The 19,224-nt window shown below is 42.9% G+C and overlaps 1 protein-coding gene and 1 long non-coding RNA gene across 4 annotated transcripts in view; one reads left to right on the plus strand and one right to left on the minus strand.

Moving 5' to 3' along the window:
• Positions 1-19,224, plus strand: part of LOC135094218 (mucin-5AC-like) — a 40,327-nt gene that overhangs the window by 12,451 nt on the left and 8,652 nt on the right. Inside the window, exon 3 of one of the 3 annotated variants that reach the window (XR_010263660.1) lies at positions 282-883. The exons of 1 other annotated variant lie outside the window; for it this stretch is intronic. Coding sequence is in view for 1 of the 2 variants with exons in the window: in XM_063994114.1 (XP_063850184.1) it covers positions 282-1,314 (1,033 nt within the window). In the remaining variant the exon portion in view is untranslated. Of the gene's footprint in view, positions 1-281; positions 4,418-19,224 lie in introns of those variants that run through there. One more of the 3 variants, XM_063994114.1, reaches the window with a different exon arrangement.
• Positions 1-19,224, minus strand: part of LOC135094224 (uncharacterized) — a 97,189-nt gene that overhangs the window by 8,600 nt on the left and 69,365 nt on the right. The gene's annotated exons all lie outside the window — the stretch shown is intronic.

Here is a 19,224-nt window from a genome sequence, read left to right on the forward strand (position 1 = left end):
GTTAATGTAGACCGCTCTCGCCCATGCTCTTCCCAGCCCAACCCTCAGCCTTTGCCAATAACACTAAGAGGAAGGGAAATGACATTAAGTGCAAACTTTTAATGCTCTCAGTGACTTAGCATTGATCCATCCTTCCTCCTTCGCCACGGGGACATAAACTTCCGTGCGACTCACCCTGAGAAGCTGCAGGCGTGGTGCTGAGCGGCGCATAGTATCAGTCTTGCTTCTTGGAAAAATCATTGCTTCGTGATTCTCTCTCATGTTTTCTCCTCCCCCTGCAGGTCGCCGGAGATCGTCGAGCAGCGCTTCAGAGCCATGCTAAAGTCCACAGCGCTGCTGCTGACGCTGCTGTTCCTGTTCATAGCGTGCGTCATCCCCATCTGTGTGTACAGCGTCTGCTCGCTGCTCGGCTCCAGAAACATCACACTCGGCATTGCCATCTTCATGTTCTACTGGATCCAGTATGGCGTCAACTTCTTTCTGTACGCCGCCAGCAATGAAAACTACAGGATCGCTTACAAGCAATTCCTGGAGCTGCTGGTGAACACGGTGCTGTGCATCATGAGGGCAGTCCACGACAGGGCAGGACATGGGTCGCGGAGGAGTGAGAGCGACATGGGCCATCCTCCTTCCGCTTCCACATCGACAGTTCTCCCTCTGAGCAGCCGCACCACGTCCACCGCATTGCTGCCTCTCAGCATAATCAGTTACAAAGAGGGCAGCCCAGAAAAGTTTTTCCCCATTCCCAACGGTAACCACAACTGCCCCTACCCGCTGCCCTGCCTTCACCACCTCAGGGCCTGTCACTCGATGCCCCCCGGACGCACCAACGTGGGCCACCGGGTTTTCATCGTGCACTCGTGGCCTGCGTGCTGGAGAGACAGTGAGTCCTCCTGCAGTTCAGTTATAAGTTTTGAATCTACCGTCCAGCAAGACTCTGATATCTCCACCACCATCACCACCATCACCTGCAGCAGCCCCACCGCCACCAACGCCTCACCCACCAACACCAGTGAAACCTTCACCACTAACACTTCCACTTCAGTCACCACATTCACCACCCCAGACACTACCGTTTCCAATGTCATCCCTTCCTCCATCACCACCACCACCACCTCTTCCTCTTCCACTTCCATCACCAATACTAAAATTTCATCCGCCATTATAACTCCCACATTCACCACCACCACCAACACCACCACCACCACCACCCCTTTCGCCACCACTGTTACTACCGCCAAATTCCCCACCACCATCACCACAATCAAGACGGACAACATGGCGTGTGGAGATTATGCCACAACGGATCTGTAGCACCATGATCCACACTTCTGACACCAGGATTTTTCTCCAACAGCACAGACACCACCCCCTCACCACCAGCACTCTCTCTGCCCTACGTGTCATATTTTTACTTAGCCTTCCCCAGAAATCTCACACACACACACACACACACACACACACACACACACACACACACACACACATGCACAGTGGGAAGGAGTGTCATTACTCGTATGCTGGAACACTCTAACACTAACCTAAAATCAGTTTCACCGAAAGAACAATACAACACAGCTCCACCCATCACGTTTCCCTGGGGTGACTGATCTCATCAAAGCCTCATCAAAGCAGTTGAGGGACCAAGACCAAAGCGGCCATAACACGCACATGAACCTCTAACAGACTGGTACGCAACAAAGTCATGCATGAGCTGAAGGTAGCCAGAGAAGAACTACCATCCATTGAAACTCCGACAGCTGAGGCCGCCAACATCAGCCTATAATATAAGTTTGGTGAATCGACAGGCATTATGAAAAAGTAGCCATTCCTTCTTCACTTTGCCACAAACGTAGCCTCTTAGAAAGCTGAAGGTCATGCACTCACTTTGTTAATATTTATCAGAGGCTCAACCTCAGCTGACGAAGTACTTTCCCGGACCACCTCCCAGTTCCCACCCCTCGCGACACCTCACAGCAGTCTAAGGTTATTAAAAGCCTTTGACGCCGTTAGGTCACACACACAACCACATCCAATTTACCCTCAGTTCATCCACACACCTCCCAGTTTGCTTCTACAGTGAGTTTTCCAGTGAGCCCCTCTGATCTATCATAAATCATATCATAAATGCCAATCCTTTTCTAGCAAAACATCTCTCATATTGGGAAATCCCTTATTTCTCATCTACAACCAAATCAACAACCCTTAATCTCCTCCTCTCCCATCACGCCATCCCAGTCTGATATGTTGATTCCTTATATTCAGCCTCACCGACGAATGTGGCAACATGAAATCCTCCTTCACTACCCAGTCTTATTTTCTTCTTCAGTGTCATATTCTACAATTTGGATCAACGGAATATTCTACAGGCCTTGTTTTGATGCAGTAAAGTATAACACCCTCGTTAAAAAAATTAATGAAATGAATAAAACTACTTGATTTGCTGATGCTGCCTGGCCTCGTTACGGCACTAACTTTCCCAGTGACGGCCGACAAGATGTCGGTTACGCGGGATCACCTCCGCTTCTCGGCCCCTCACTTGTGGTGTCCCACAGGCCACTAAGATGGGCCTCCCTGTTTTCTGATCAAGGACACTCCAGAACGATGCCAGCTCCAAGTGAAAGTATGTCAATGATTCCACTATTAGTAACGACTTCAACAATACTGCGTCAAACTTCAGTGAACTTCAAGACGCCCTCAACCACATTGAAATATGGACAGCCATAAATGGCGCCACCGTGAGCACACAGCAAGACGGTGGTGAGGCGCATAGACCTTGGCACTGATAACATACTTTCTCCCATCTCCATGCATATTTACCAGTTAGTCCAAGTCACCAAGGAACTCAGGACCATATAATGAAACACTTCTGCGGCGCACCTCCACTACTTTCAAAAGATTCTAGATGACGTTACACGGGTTGTAGTGAGAGATTAACAAGATTTCTACACCATTAACAGGAGGAACACTCTTGAGAACCAACCAATCATCTCTGTTACCTTTGAAAATAGTCGTGGAGAGAGAGCGAAACGTTTCAGAGTATGGTCTTCTGAGTCTCCATAAACACGTCTCTAACATGGAAAAGCTACCTTACTGGCAATACTGCAGCCTTTACCCACCGCCTCCCCTTCCTTCACAGGTTTACATGCTCCCCCCTCGTGCCTGGTCCTCTGCACTAACGCCACAGAGAGATCAGACTGAAACCATACAAAAAATGGGCCTGCAGTATCTTATTAGGGCCTTTCTTTATCACTTAAGAGGCCCTAGACTTGGACCCTAATGCCTCTCCAGCCTCCAGTTCCTCTGCCGATCTGAGGGAGTAAAAATTCGAAGCCACTAATGTGATCGCCGCCTCCTGCTGCCCGATGATCGCCATGACTATATTCTGAGACATTTCTGCCCGCACTTTGACTACTTTCCAAAGGACTCTACCTGAAGTTGCACGGGTTTATAAGGCTATTTTTATGGTTATAATGACGGATTAACAAGATTTATACACTATTAACAGGAGAAAACCTGGGTAATTGTTGCTGTGGCTTTTGAAAATTGTCGTAGTGAGAAAACAAATCATTTCAGAAAACGGGCCTTGATTTCATGGTGTAGCGAGGTATAACGACCGCCCGGTGACGATTAGGACACACGTGGGCTGATACTTAGTTCCATTACCTCATTACTTTCACTCATAGACAACATATAAATGATCCCTCGCCTCACACCTATCCCCAGCTTCCTTTCCCTACTGTGATAAAAATCTGTGTACTTATCACGACTGAAGTTCCTGTTTGATCTCAGTTCCACCTAAACTACCTAGTGTTGTTGTATCCTAACAAGTCACGTGAATTATGTACAAGAATTTTCAGTCAGACGGTATTTTCACTGCTAATGCAATGTTTATTAATGTTAATACTACTATTACGTATTATTATTATTATTATTATTATTATTATTATTATTATTATTATTATTATTATATTTCCTTCAATACACACACACACACACACACACACACACACACACACACACACAGACACACACACACACACACACACACACACACACACACACACAAACACACACACACACACACACACACACACACACACACACACACACACACACACACACACACACACACACTCAGGATTCTGTACCTCTCAGTATTACTTCAAATTTAAGAAGCTTCCTAATTATAATTTATGATTCATATGACTTTTTACGTTGTAAGATGCAGATAATTACGCAAACTGTTACAATGATGATCTGTGTGATGACGGAAATAATAACGGCGACGACGGTAATGATGCTGATGGTGACAAAGGTGACGTTGATCTCAATTTTTTCATACGTAACTACCATAATGACCAATGTATACGTAATGATGTTGGAAAGATTGACCCAACAAAGATTTTTACGTAGACATGTTTGTTATGACTCACCCTTCCTGCCTCAACACACCACCACACAAACGCCTCCTTCCAAAGGATTATAAAGGCTGCGTTATATCCCTTACGATCCTTACGAAACAAGACTAGAACTTTCCAATCTACATTCATCAGAGGGACATATATCAAGAATGGATTCGATGGAGGTACCTAAATAGTATAAGAGATGTAACAAAGATGATATAAGTAAGACTTCTAAGGTTAATGATCTTAAGTTTGATAAAAGTTAGATTTAAAAGAGATAGAAAGAAACTGGATCACAAATTGGTTGATGACTGGAACAGCACCAGCAATCAGATCGTCAGTGCTGAGTCAATGGGGAGCTTTTAAAAGAGGATCAGGTAAATTTATGAGGAATGATGCGTGGGTATGGGTAGGTATGTTTTATACCAGAATTAACATGTGTAGATCTACTGGCTTCATACAGGTTCCCTCATGTCTGTATGTTTACACGCCATTATACTGGCACCTCCGTGTCTCACCACACACCACCACAATAACACCACAACAAAAATATTGACAGAGAAACAATGGTAGGTATCGAGTCAATCCTACTTCCTACTCCACCACACACACACACACACACACACACACACACACACACACACACACACACAGACAAACACACACATACACACACACACACACACACACACACACACACACGTTCTATCCAAACTACACGTGTTTCCTGTCACACTGAATCGACTGAAGAGTTTCTGATGCAAATATAGACGGACAGACATTCACACACACACACACACACACACACACACACACACACACACACACACACACACACACACACACACACACACACACATACAGACAAACAAACAGACAGACAGCAGCTTCCCTCCCTCCCTTCACCCCTTCAACCACCCCTTCGTTCCTATCACAGTTCTCGTAATCCCTCAGTTCCAATCACCCTTTCACTGTACTCTTTCTTCAAACAATCCCCTCACCCCTTCCTTTCCACTACTACAGAGATCTACTCCTGCTTACATACTTTCCCATACCCGACCCTTCTCTTGGCCTTCCCCTATACCCACCACAGCACTCATCCTTCTCCCGTCACCCAGTGTTTCTATAGTATCCATTTCCTCATGAAGCCACACAGTTCGTCGTCATTCTCCCTCCCACAATACTCTAATCTTGCCTCACCGAGCGGCCTTGCAATCCCACTTAACTTGCCTCGCCGGACTCCTTGAACAAGCATCCCCACAAACACACACACCTGCTGTTCTTGCTATTGTGAAGGGTTTACTGAGAGAGAGAGAGAGAGAGAGAGAGAGAGAGAGAGAGAGTGTGTGTGTGTGTGTGTGTGTGTGTGTGTGTGTGTGTGTGTGTGTGTCTGCCAAAGAGATGAGGTAAGACTAACAGGAGATTTATAAACACACGCACACACACACATACACACATAAACACGCATACAAGGTAAGAGAAAGAAATTATGGAGAAAAGTGACATAAAAGAAGAAAACGAGACTAGTGCCGGGAAATATTACGTGCAGAAATCAAAGGACGCCACGAGGTCACGGATATTGACGGAGAGACGACGATGTGTGTGTGTGTGTGTGTGTGTGTGTGTGTGTGTGTGTGTGTGTGTGTGTGTGTGTGTGTGTGTGTGTGTGTGTGTTTGTGTGTGGGGGGGGGGCGGGGTAGGTCGTTGCAGTGTCAGAAGCATGAGAGAAGACAGTGAGGGATGATGCACAATATTATACCGAGGAGGAGGTGTTGTTAATGCATGAGGAGGAGGAGGAGGAGGAGGAGGAGGAGGAGCAGGAGAAGCAGCAAAGGGTGAAGAGAATAACGAGAACAAGAAAAATAGGAAGAAAACCACAAGACAAAGATACCAAACAACAACAAAGGAATCAAAAGTTAACATCAAATCTAAGAAGAAGAAAAAAAAGTAAACAAAACTCCCGGAAAGAGAAACTGGAACGCAAGAAAAGGGGAAGAAGAAGAATGAGAAAGAGAAGTAGGAAGAGGAGGAGGAAGAGGAAGAGGAGGAGGAGGAGGAGGAGGAGGAAGAGGTGGCAGTGTATCTGGCAATGGTGAAGGAGGCAGAAGGCACGTGAGGTATGGTGCAGGCGACGCGACAGATGCAATAAGGCAAGGCAATTGTAAGAAGGAAAACGCTCTTCATCAAACAGGGAGGCGTAAGTGTGTGTGTGTGTGTGTGTGTGTGTGTGTGTGTGTGTGTGTGTGTGTGTGTGTGTGTGTGTGTGTGTGTGTGTGTGTGTGTGTGTGTGTGGATGTGTGTAGGCGTATCCATTAGAGAGCAAATCAATGAGTGACCTGCGTGACCTGCGTGACCTGCCTGACATATGATCCTTCTTCTCTCCCTCTAGTCAAGACTATTCTCAAGATTGTTATCATGCATCAGCTTATCAAGTTTCCGCGAAGCACACGCGTCTACCTGCAGGCGCTGGCAGGGAGTCGCTTCCGCTTTCCTTGCTTCTTAAGAAAAAAAATAAATAAATAAAAATAAAAAAGGTATGTACTTATTCTGAACCCGATGCTACTTTACTTATTCTGAACCCGATGCTGCTGCTGATGTTACTACTACTACTACTACTACTACTACTACTACTATTAGTACTACTATTACTACAACTGCTACTTCTACTACTACTTCTACTACTACTACTACTATTATTTATTATTTGCGTGCCTTGCCTTGGTTACTTCCTTTATGTATTATCGTCGTTACCAGCTACTACTCAGAAAAAAAGGTAAATAAAGGCATAAAACTAAAGTAAGGCAAATAATTACAATGAAAAAAAAAAACTGACAACCATAAAAAAAATAAGAGATTTTGTTTTACCTCGCATGACCCTTGAGTGGCCTATAAAGAACTATAGCAAGACCTGGACTGAAATGCACACACACACACACACACACACACACACACACACACACTGCTGCGTCGCGTCGTTCATATTGGTGTGTTTCATTTACTCTTATATGGATTAGTTTTATTTCTCTTTCGTTTGGTATTTCTTCCTATTTTCATTTCTATTGCACATGAAAGAACAGACTTCGTTGAGTTGTGTTGCTGTGATATAGTGTGTGTGTGTGTGTGTGTGTGTGTGTGTGTGTGTGTGTGTGTGTGTGTGTGTGTGTGTGTGTTCTTGAAAATCCCCAGTTTCTTGATTTTGGCACAATATGAAGACATCTCTCATTTCTCATTATTCCTTCCTTCCATCCTTCTGCTCTTCTTCCCTTTCTTCTTTCCTTCCTTCTTTCCTCCCTCTCCTTCTTAACCCCAATCCGAGTATCTCATTTGCCGTGCCCTACAATCCGTCTCACTACAATCCGTCTCACCTTCCCACTCCTAACACCACCTCCCGCCTGTCACTTACTGTCCCTCAACCTCACACCTGACGCGCGATATCCATAGCTCCTGCCGTCATAACCCGACGAAGAAGAAAGAGAAATGATGATGGTGATGGAGGAGGAGGATGAGAAGGAGACATAGGGAGACGAAGGAGAAAGAGTAGGAGAAAGAGTAGAAGGAGGAAAAAACAGTAGTCGCAGTTTTGAGACACGAGAACTTGGTGAAAATTCTTGATAAAAATGACTAGGATGATTTCAGAAAATATAATAATATTTTTTTTTATGTGAGTTACTTTTTCAACATGCAAGCGTGGTGTGAAGTTAAAGAGAAAAGAAACAGGATGAAAAAGAGAGACACAGTAGCTTTCTCTCTCTCTCTCTCTCTCTCTCTCTCTCTCTCTCTCTCTCTCTCTCTCTCTCTCTCTCCCTGTATCGAAGGAAACACAAAGGAGCACAAAGAAAGAAGGAAGAGCCACAAACCTGCTGGTTCTTACAAGGATTTTTTTTTTATTTCGTAAAGAAATGAAAATACTCGTATCTTGAAGGAAGAAATTCGGTCTTATCCTCTCCCTTTTTTTCCTTTAGATTTTTGTCAACAACAACAACAATAACAACAACAACAAGGCTAATACAACTTTTCCTATTCCCTACACTGGCCACACAGATCAAGTCAAAAACCCTCAGATTGCAGGAGAAGTTTGAGAGGAAGGGAAGAAAGGATGGGGAGGAAGGGAAGGAAGGGTTGTGGGGTATGGGAAGGGAAACTCGTTGACTTTCCCTTTCCACTTCTCACCATCTGTCTGCCACACCCTGCTCCTCCTCTCCCGCCCGCCGGATCAATAGCCACACACACACACACACACACACACACACACACACACAACAGACAAACGACAAGGGATTAACAGAAATATATGTAATAACCAACCTTAAAATCAAATCACCATTACGTGTCTTGTATTTGGATTGTGGTGGTGAACAAACATGCCTAGCAGACTGTGAACACCTGATTCCCCCAACCCACGAAATCTCCTGACATCTGCTCCTCCTGTGTATCCCTCTGTAATCCTTTCCTTACACTCATCACTTTTCTTCTTTCCCTCCATCCTCCCCTCTTCCCTCCTCTCTCAGCCTTACCCTCGCCCGCCTCGCCTACAGCAGCAGCACCTCGCCATCACCACTATGCTCTTTATTCTGTTTCCTCCTGGATACTCCTTGTGATTAATGCTTCTCCAAGTTTTATGAAAGAAGTCTGATACGGGTCTGTTACGTGTGCATAATTTAGTGTTTTAAGGAGATTTTCAGAGCTAACGAGTTTTGATACCTAAGAGAGGAGAGGAAATTGCATATTCGTTTCTCAGTGATACAGTGAATACAGTGAATACAGTGTGTGTGTGTGTGTGTGTGTGTGTGTGTGTGTGTGTGTGTGTGTGTGTGTGTGTGTATGTAGTGTGTGTGTGTGTGTGTGTGTGTGTGTGTGTGTGTGTGTGTGTGTGTGTGTGTGTGTGTGTGTGTGTGTGTGTGTGTGTGTGTGTGTGTGTATATATATATATATATATATATATATATATATATATATATATATATATATATATATATATATATATATATATATATATATATATATATATATATATATATATATATATATATATATATATATATATATATATATATTAATCAATAGGTTAAATGAAATTCGAGCTCTATTTCAGTGATGCCATAAACCATTGTTGATGTATATACTATTCCTTTTATGAAATGTTTCAAAGAGCCATTTCGGTTAGACAATAAAAACAGTTGATGTGTATGTATAAATATATACATATATTGTTTTTTTTTTTTTAATTCAATGTAATCAAAATATTACCTAAGGCTTTGTGGTGCTGAAAACTCGTCTGCTGTTTCGATTGCCACGCAAAGCTTTTATTACAACGATCTAAGTGTGAAGCGCTGTGTTTACCTTGCCATGTTGTACGCAGGTAATAATTACCTATATATATATATATATATATATATATATATATATATATATATATATATATATATATATATATATATATATATATATATATATATATATATATATATATAATTAATAAGCATGAATATCTTGTTACGTTTTTTTTTTTTTTTATTTAGGAAGGATACTGGCCAAGGGCAACAAAAATCTAATAAAAAAAAATGTCCACTGAAATGCTAGTCCTATAAAAGGGTCAAAGCAGTGGTCAAAAATTGGTGGATAAGTGTCTTGAAACCTCCCTCTTGAAGGAATTCAAGTCATAGGAAGGTGGAAATACAGAAGCAGGCAGGGAGTTCCAGAGTTTACCAGAGAAAGGGATGAATGATTGAGAATACTGGTTAACTCTTGCGTTAGAGAGGTGGACAGAATAGGGGTGAGAGAAAGAAGAGAGTCTTGTGCAGCGAGGCCGCGGAAGGAGGGAAGGCATGCAGTTAGCAAGATCAGAAGAACAGTTAGCATGGAAATAGCGGTAGAAGACAGCTAGATATGCAACATTGCGGCGGTGAGAGAGAGGCTGAAGACAGTCAGTTAGAGGAGAGGAGTTGATGAGACGAAAAGCTTTTGATTCCACCCTGTCTAGAAGAGCAGTATGAGTGGAACACCCCCAGACATGTGAAGCATACTCCATACATGGACGGATAAGGCCCTTGTACAGAGTTAGCAGCTGGGGGGGTGAGAAAAACTGGCGGAGACGTCTCAGAACACCTAACTTCATAGAAGCTGTTTTTTTTAGCTAGAGATGAGATGTGAAGTTTCCAGTTCAGATTATAAGTAAAGGACAGACCGAGGATGTTCAGTGTAGAAGAGGGGGACAGTTGAGTGTCATTGAAGAAGAGGGGATAGTTGTCTGGAAGGTTGTGTCGAGTTGATAGATGGAGGAATTGAGTTTTTGAGGCATTGAACAATACCAAGTTTGCTCTGCCCCAATCAGAAATTTTAGAAAGATCAGAAGTCAGTTTGAAACTCTTAATACGTTTACGATACTTCACTCATGACAAAAATGCAATATGAAATGCATTAGTAATTGAACTAAAAGTCTGTTTTCATTCCATTTATCTATTTTCTTCTTTACTTCTTTGAAAAGGAACATAAGAACGTAAGCCAGTCGGCATACACGTGGCAATCCCTGTATGAATCATACACACCTATACCCATCCGTTATCCCTATTCATAAGGTTAACCTTATTCATAAATTTATCAGATCTTCTTGAAAAGCTGCACTAATATCGTGATTACTAAGTCTACTCCGCTGGACACAGCACCGCCACATGGGCTGAGCACCGGGATCTCTGATAAGTAAACTTCCGCGCTGATCACCCAAGCGTACAGGAACAAACCAGCGACAGACTCAGAGTGCACGGTGATACGACAAAAGTATTTAATTAGGTTAAAACAATAAAAAAAATATTAATTACAGCCTTTTAGCTAGGAAACAAGTTAAAATTCATACAAATGGGTGTGAAGTAAACAGTTTCGGCAAGAACGTAGCAGACTGACAAAAATTAGGTAATATTCAAGAGGAGGCTGGATAAAATCAATAATCAAGATGGCAGATGTCAAGTTTTAAGTGCCCAGAACTGGCCAGCTGGCCCTTTGCAATCTCCTTACTTTGCTATGTTCTGTTCTAAGCCCACGAGAATTATAGACTCAAGACACTAAAGAAAAAAAATAATAAATAGACATAAACCAAATTAATTTATCTTTGGATAAAGTATGTTATTTCCCTTCTACTTCTTTTTATCCTAGCCCCGCCACACTGAAGTCTGCGGCGCCTCTGACCTGGAAACACAAATGGTGCCGCGGGGATGCCGGACTGAAAAAAAAAAAGAAAAAAAGAAAAAAGCGATTTCCCAGATTCACTGGAAACAATGAACCTTCAGCAGGAATGGACCCTAAAATAGCTGACCTGGGCATTTCGATTACCCTGATTATTTTGTAGGTCCTTCAATTTAGCGAGGTGGTGGTGGTGGCTATGGTAATGGTGGTGATGGCGGTGGTGGCTGTGGTAGTCGTGGTGGTGGTGGTGTTGGCATGACTCGTAAACCAAGGCCATGAACGAGTCCTTCTGATCCTTGACTACGTGAGGAGCAAGGAAGACACACTCCGTCCTGCATCATTAAGTAATCCGTTCCGTGAAGAATCTCATCGGAAGGAAAACAGTAGCCCTTATTCAGAAATTCTTTTTATTTGTTCCTTGCAGATCGTGAGAGGAAAGACAAAGGTTTACTTGACAATCTGCCCCTCAAGCGTATTCTCAAAACGTATCAGCTACATTGAGATCACAAGAGCCTTCGAAGGTGTTTTCATAATTCTAGTAATGCTTTGATAACAATTCTGTACCACCAATAGAAAAATACCCATGAGAACCCTATTAACTGTCTTTATGGCCTTTAGAAACGATATAATGAGAACCTAAGGCATTTAAGAATACGGAAATCTGTTCTGTTTTATATTCCTGGCGATGGTGATGTGTGTGTGTGTGTGTGTGTGTGTGTGTGTGTGTGTGTGTGTGTGTGTGTGTGTGTGTGTGTGTGTGTGTGTGTGTGTGTGCCAGAATAAAAACGTGATGCAGAATAGACACAAAGGCATGAATAAATCTCTACGTGAATGTAAAAAAAAAAAAAAAAACCGCAGCTGATTAAACATGATACACAAATGCATGAGTTAATTGCTAAATGAAGATAAGAAAGAAAATGCTGAGAAGGAATAAGTAGTATGTATTGCCTTTGCCTTCTCTCTCTCTCTCTCTCTCTCTCTCTCTCTCTCTCTCTCTCTCTCTCTCTCTCTCTCTCTCTCTCTCTCTCTCTCTCTCTCTCTCTCTTTCTCTCTCATCTACCCGTTCACCCCTCCTCACCCACCCACACCCACACACACACACACACACACACACACACACACACACACACACACACTCACGAGGAAAACAAAGCACAACACTATGTTTGCTGCGCCGGAAGTGCCAGAGAGGGGAGGAGGAAGGCCACAGTAAAGATAGAAATTCACGATAACCGTCCCTGAAGCTTCTCAGATACCGCCGTTGCCAGCATTACTGACTCAGAGAAACATACGAGATAACACGGGGTAAGTGAAAGATCTGAAAGAGAGAGAGAGAGAGAGAGAGAGAATATAAGATTGCACACACTTCATTCAATAATCTGCCACAGAAACATAAGAAGATTGTTTGTTTTCTTAGAATAAAGTGACGAAACGTAAATCTTAGAAACAGCAAATGGCAAATAATGAAAACAAAATAAAACAAAGGAACACCACACACTCACACTATAGCATACATAATAATAAGGTCACGTGAGCGTCGGTGCAGCAATCTCGGCAAGCGGGAAGCAGGTATCATGGCGCAAGGCGGATGTAAATAGCAAAGAGAACAAGAAAAGTAAGATTCAAAAGTGTGTCATTGTTTAGATTCGCCTTTTCCGAGGACGAGCGAGAGGACGTGACTGGGAACGCGTCTGGAGGTGGAGGAGGTGGAGGAAGAGGAGGAGGAGGGAGGGAGGAAACGACGGCTGGGGGGAGGGAGAAGTGAAAAGTGGCAGGAGGAAGAGAGGGGATGATCTTCGAGAGGCAGTTCAAGTACTGTATATACAGACATGCAGTGTGCAAAGTCGGGAACACAAAGGCACACAAAGGAAAGAAAATAGCAACAGATATGTTGTCCCTTGCTGAGTTGTTTGTGGCTCAGGACTTTACTATCCAGCATGCAGGGAGAGAAGGAGTCTAGCGTAGATGGGGCCCTCTTCCCTGAAGGAGGAGGAGGAGGAGATATGTGAAGGACAGAGAGAAGAGAGGAAATAAGAAGAACGGAAAATTATAAGAAAGAGGCGAAAAGGATGCTGGAGCTTAAGGGTAAAGAAGAAAAAAAACGAGATCACGAAACAAAAATTAGATCAAGATTCAACATTAAACATGAAAATAAAGAAAATAAAAACCATGAAAAAGAAAAAGAGAGGATTAGAAGGAGGAGAAGGACGAGGGACGCAGCTGGGATCACGTGAGCTCGCAGAGAAGCGGAAGGAGAGGGGGGAAGGAGAGGAGTAGAGGAAGGGGAGGAGAGATAAGAGGGTTACAGTACTGCCGGGAATTAAAGTGGGGATAATGAGAATGGAAAGATAAGAGAGGAGAGAGGAACGAGGTGCACGTGAGGAGTGAAGGTAGAGTGAGACAAAACTCCTTCGTGTCTAGAGAAGGAATGTTAAGTAACTGAAGATATAAGCCAGACACTGCAGGGCTTAAGTCACTGGTGCGGCCTGAGGAGCTGAGTCACTGGCAGGGGTAAGCAATTGTGAATAGGCAGGAGGGAGGGATGTGTCACTGGCAAGGGGGGGGGAAGGGTGAGAAGATATGTAAGGGGAGGCATCGAGTGAGAGCAGCTTTAGTGCCACCAGGGGAATCAACTTCCTCAGCCCCTTTCATCACAGCGGTGGCCAACTTCCGCTCATCTGCAACACTAAGCACGTCTATTGCTCATGTAATAACTCTTTCCATCACACTGCCGCGAATCGTTTCCGGCACCAATCCCTCCCACTCTTTGCTCCGCCTCTCAGTTTTCATTCCAAACAATACAAGCTGAATCCTGAACGAGCACATTACTCAAGCTATCCATCACACCACTGTACCTACTGACACCTCTGTGATCCTTCTTTTGTTTCACTGTGCTCGGTGAATTACGAGTACACAATAAACAAAACTCCAAACATAATGAACGGAACCTCGAATGAATCAAATAAAGCAGTGAGGCGAACAAGTGACCCAAAAGAAACAATAATAATGTAGCGAATCAATGAATAGCAAAGCTGGTGAGTGGTGCTTAAGTAGTGATCCCCTCACATTGTTGTAATTCTTTATGAAGTTACTGTTGTCTTCTATTAGTCCTCTACATTTATGTGTATCATACCTCTATAACCAGTCATTTTTTTCACCTTTTGTGTTCCGATCGCCGCTGAAGTGACTGCGTAAATTAAATCTTTTGGAGTTTGTAGTAATATTTTTCCCTAACGGCTCCTCTGATACGGTACAAGGATAACTGATATTCTGGCCTCACCAGACAAAGAGTTAAACTTCACCGGGATATGAACAAGAATGATAATTACGAGAGTTCACCAGGAACTAAAATGTAAATCAATAAAGTGTTGGACAGAACTTCAGTGGCCTGCATTACGGTAATATTTATACGACTCCTCATTATTCCCCGGGAGACGAGTGACGTGCAGTGCAGCCAAAAAATAGAACGTCGCATTACCTTATTGGATTGATGGAAATGAGTTGCCCTGGTTACAAGACCCCAATTCTCATTCCCTTATGTAAATTCTCGCAATTATACGGGTCACTCCTCAAGAGAATATATATATATATATATATATATATATATATATATATATATATATATATATATATATATATATATATATATATATATATATATATATATATATATATATATATATATATATATATATATATATATATATATATATCGTTATTATAACAAGACACATACAAGTCCCCGATTGTCATTTCCCTAGGTAACTACTCGTAACCATATGGATCACTCTTCAACAGGACATATATATCATTATATTTATATCATAATCATGACAAGACATAACAGAATACTCAACAGGTAGAGCATCAACGTAACCTTGACTACTTACCATAACAAAAACCTAATCGCAAGATTACACCTGTGCGTCTTTCTGATTCAAATTCTTAAACGCTTTCTTCTTTCCTCAGCACCATTCCCAAACGACACTGAGATGATTAGTTAAGTTCCTTTGAGTGTTTTTTTTTTTTTCGATCATTTATGCAGAATTTCTGTTAAATACCACTACATTCGTGTGAAATTCTTGAAAATTCTAACAACTTCCAGTAATGCCTATTAAAAATTGTCGAAATAAGAAGCCAGACGTTTAAGAACACAAATCTCTATCTCCCTTCCTCCGGGTACATGAAGGAGGCTTTCAAGTATCTAGTAATAAGATACAACAAAAATAAAGCAGGCCATGACCCTGCGCAAGACTCTTCTCATCACAGACACAAGTGTTTTTAACAACGAAACTATTTGCCATTTTTCGGACGCTTTCGGACTTTTATTAAAGTTTACTTTTATATTGTGTTTGTTATTGTCATTTTTATACGGCTTATACAAAAGATTTCCATCCCCTCTGCAGTAAAGTCCCCAGCCCTCGGTCTTTCACTGGTTGCCTGACGCAACTGGGAGGAGATAGAGCATTCCGCCCACCACCTCCACCCGCCTGGCGCCTCCTTTGATTGCTGAGGCGACCCACAGAGGTCTTTACTTGCTTCAGTCACGACCTAAAGGACGCAGCTTGGGGAGGCCATTCAGGCACCAAAACACTGCTGCAATGTGAAGCTTTCCTTAGCTGTGTCGCTCTTTTGGTTTAAGATTATTTTTTTTCTATCTTTTATAAATGACGTGGTATTTTACATAATAAAAAGAAAAAAAAGTAGTAGGTAAAATGAGAGACAGGCAGGAAAGGGACGGAAGACTGGCAGGGAGTGAGTAAGAGTGACGGGCAGGGGAACGCAGGGGTGGATTGGAGAGAGTGGATAAGATGATTCACTGACAGGAGAATGTAAGAGTGGATCAATGCATGGCCTGGGAGGGATTTACTCGTGCACTGGGGAACCCTTGATGTGCGTGTTTAATTATCCGCTTTTGGTCTCATTCTTCCCTTGCCGTCAACCTCGAGTGGAGATGAAACGCGGCATTACTAAAACTTTCACCTCAATACATGACACAAATGCTGGCGATCTTCAGGTATCATTTCGACAAGAGAGAGAGAGAGAGAGAGAGAGAGAGAGAGAGAGAGAGAGAGAGAGAGAGAGAGAGAGAGAGAGAGAGAGGAGAGAGAGGAGAGAGAGAGAGAGAGAGAGAGAGAGAGAGAGAGAGAGAGAGAGAGAGAGAGAGAGAGAGAGAGAGAGAGAGAGAGAGAGAGAGAGAGCACAAAAGGATACAAAACCCAAGAACAATACGGAACAAACTAACATTTAAATCCCTTGCACATTGTACTTCATTTCGAGAATTCCTGAAAAAAATAAATAAATAAATAAAAAAATAAGTAATACACGCCTTTCAGTTCCCCACACGCAGCAGGAAGAAGAAATTATTAGGGGAGAGATCTCGTGTCAAAGTGAATGAGTGAAAGGAAGAATGAGAGAAAGAGGGAGTGAGAGGAGGGACAGTATGCATGATGGAGCCGAGAAAGATGGACAAGACCCACGGAGAGATGAGGTGCTCCTTCGGGAATATAAACGTCATGAAAGGGGAGCAATGTAAAGGATATTGAGGGGTGTAGTGGGTGTGGTAGGCGTGGTAGACGTGGTGGTGGCCAAGACGTGAGGGGAGAAATGCACAAACTCGAGGTGACTTCCAGAGAATGTGGGATGATGCAAGGAGGACGTGAGGGAGAGGACAGAAGGGCAGGGCAGAGGGGACGCGTGAGAGGAATGAAGTGAAAGGGAAATTGCTGGGTGGGGAAGGGGGAGATGCGGTGACGTGGGGAAAATGAAGTGAACGGGAAATAAGAAATGGAAGTAGACAGGTGGCGAGAGGGAGAAAAAGTAACGTCTATATATATTTACTTGACGATGGGAGGTGTACAGTATTGGAGGTAGTATCATAACTCCGTTCCTGTATGTACTTTATTAACATACAAAAAGGTACTCAAGGGCCACAAAAATTAAAAGAAAAAAAAAAAAGCTGCTGTATAACCGGTACTCTCTGAAAGCAAACGTTCACGCGGTTATGTTCATTAATGATATCGAGTTTAAGATTGCAATGGTGTTGGTATTGGTTTTCAGTTTATCTATGTTCTGTGCTCGTGTCTCTCCAACCCATTCTAAATGTCAAGTACTACTAAGCCGCTGGGAAGGGTTACGCACACCTGACGCAAAATTCTCGAGTCTTGCCACACCTTCCCGAGGAGCAAAGTGTCTAAGAGCGCTGTGAAGACACCCGAGGGAGCCTTTACCACACAACTGTACTGACATTAAGATTGTTTTTTTTTTCCCCTTTTAATTTTGTATTATTGTTTTCATTACTCTCTAAGGGACTCATTTCATTTAAAGGTGTAATGTGTAAATGTTTCTTCCCATTTCCTCTTCTTTCCCTCCTACTCCTCATCATCATTATCCTCCTCCTCCTCCTCCTCCTCCTCCTCCTCCTCCTCCTCGTCCTCCTCCTCCTACTCTTACTCCTCCTACTCTTACTCCTCCCCCTCCTCCTCTCCTCTTCGCTGGTGAGATTACTTGGCAAAACAAGCAAAGGAAATTGCTCATTTTGTCTTATTCCTCGATGTGTGTGTGTGTGTGTGTGTGTGTATTTCGCCCTTCACTTCCGGTCTTTCCTTCCTGGTGGACAGATTAATTAATTCACTGATTCAATTACTGCCTAACCAACTGACTGGCCAATGTCAACTTCACGGAGTACTAAGCTCCAATCATATCACCACCTGTCGGATACGTGCTTCTGGTGACAGAGGAAAAGTGTGTGTGTGGTGAACTGTCCTGAGTTTTGTGTGTGTGATGAACTGTCCCGAGTTTTGTAAGAATGGTATGTGGTGAACTTTTTCTTAATTTTCTAAGTGTGGCATATAGTGAACTTTTCTGAGTTTTCTCTCCTTAAATCCGTAGGTAGTTCCCTTTTTTTTTTTCTTCTATGTAGCAATCAGAAAATAAAGCAATTAATTCGTTTCGTGGGTGATTGATAGACTCGCCGACTGAGTGAATGACTCATTAATTGACTGGCTACGTAATGCCAAATGGATCGGAGAACTGATTGACTTATTGTCCTGACTGACTGACTGATTGACTGACAGACTGATTGTCTAGAGCGGTGTGTTTGAGTGACTTGGTGAATAATTACCAGGATGTGTGACAGACTGGACGATGCCTTTGTTAATTCTCTCTCTCTCTCTCTCTCTCTCTCTCTCTCTCTCTCTCTCTCTCTCTCTCTCTCTCTCTCTCTCTCTCTCTCTCTCTCTTTCGCTTTCTCATACCCATCCTCCCCGCCCACACACACACACACACACACACACACACACACACACACACACACACACACACACACACACACACACACACGATATTTCAAACATTGCCAATATATAAAATAATACTTTCGTTCCTTCTACGCTTCAAAAGTAATATATGACCGCTACTCCCACGCGTCTATAGACATACATTATCACCATCATCATCATCATCATTACCCTTCTCTTGAGCCAACTATAACAAAAAGGCTCATCAAAATATACATGCATATGGACAGACTGATCAACAGACAGACTGATAGGCAAACAGACAGGCAGACAAGGAAACAAACAGGCAGAGAGGCAAACAAACAGGTAGTAAAACAAACTAACAGATTAATAGACAGACAGAC

This window comes from Scylla paramamosain, chromosome 3, assembly GCF_035594125.1.
Source record: "Scylla paramamosain isolate STU-SP2022 chromosome 3, ASM3559412v1, whole genome shotgun sequence".
Lineage (NCBI taxonomy): Eukaryota > Metazoa > Arthropoda > Malacostraca > Decapoda > Portunidae > Scylla > Scylla paramamosain.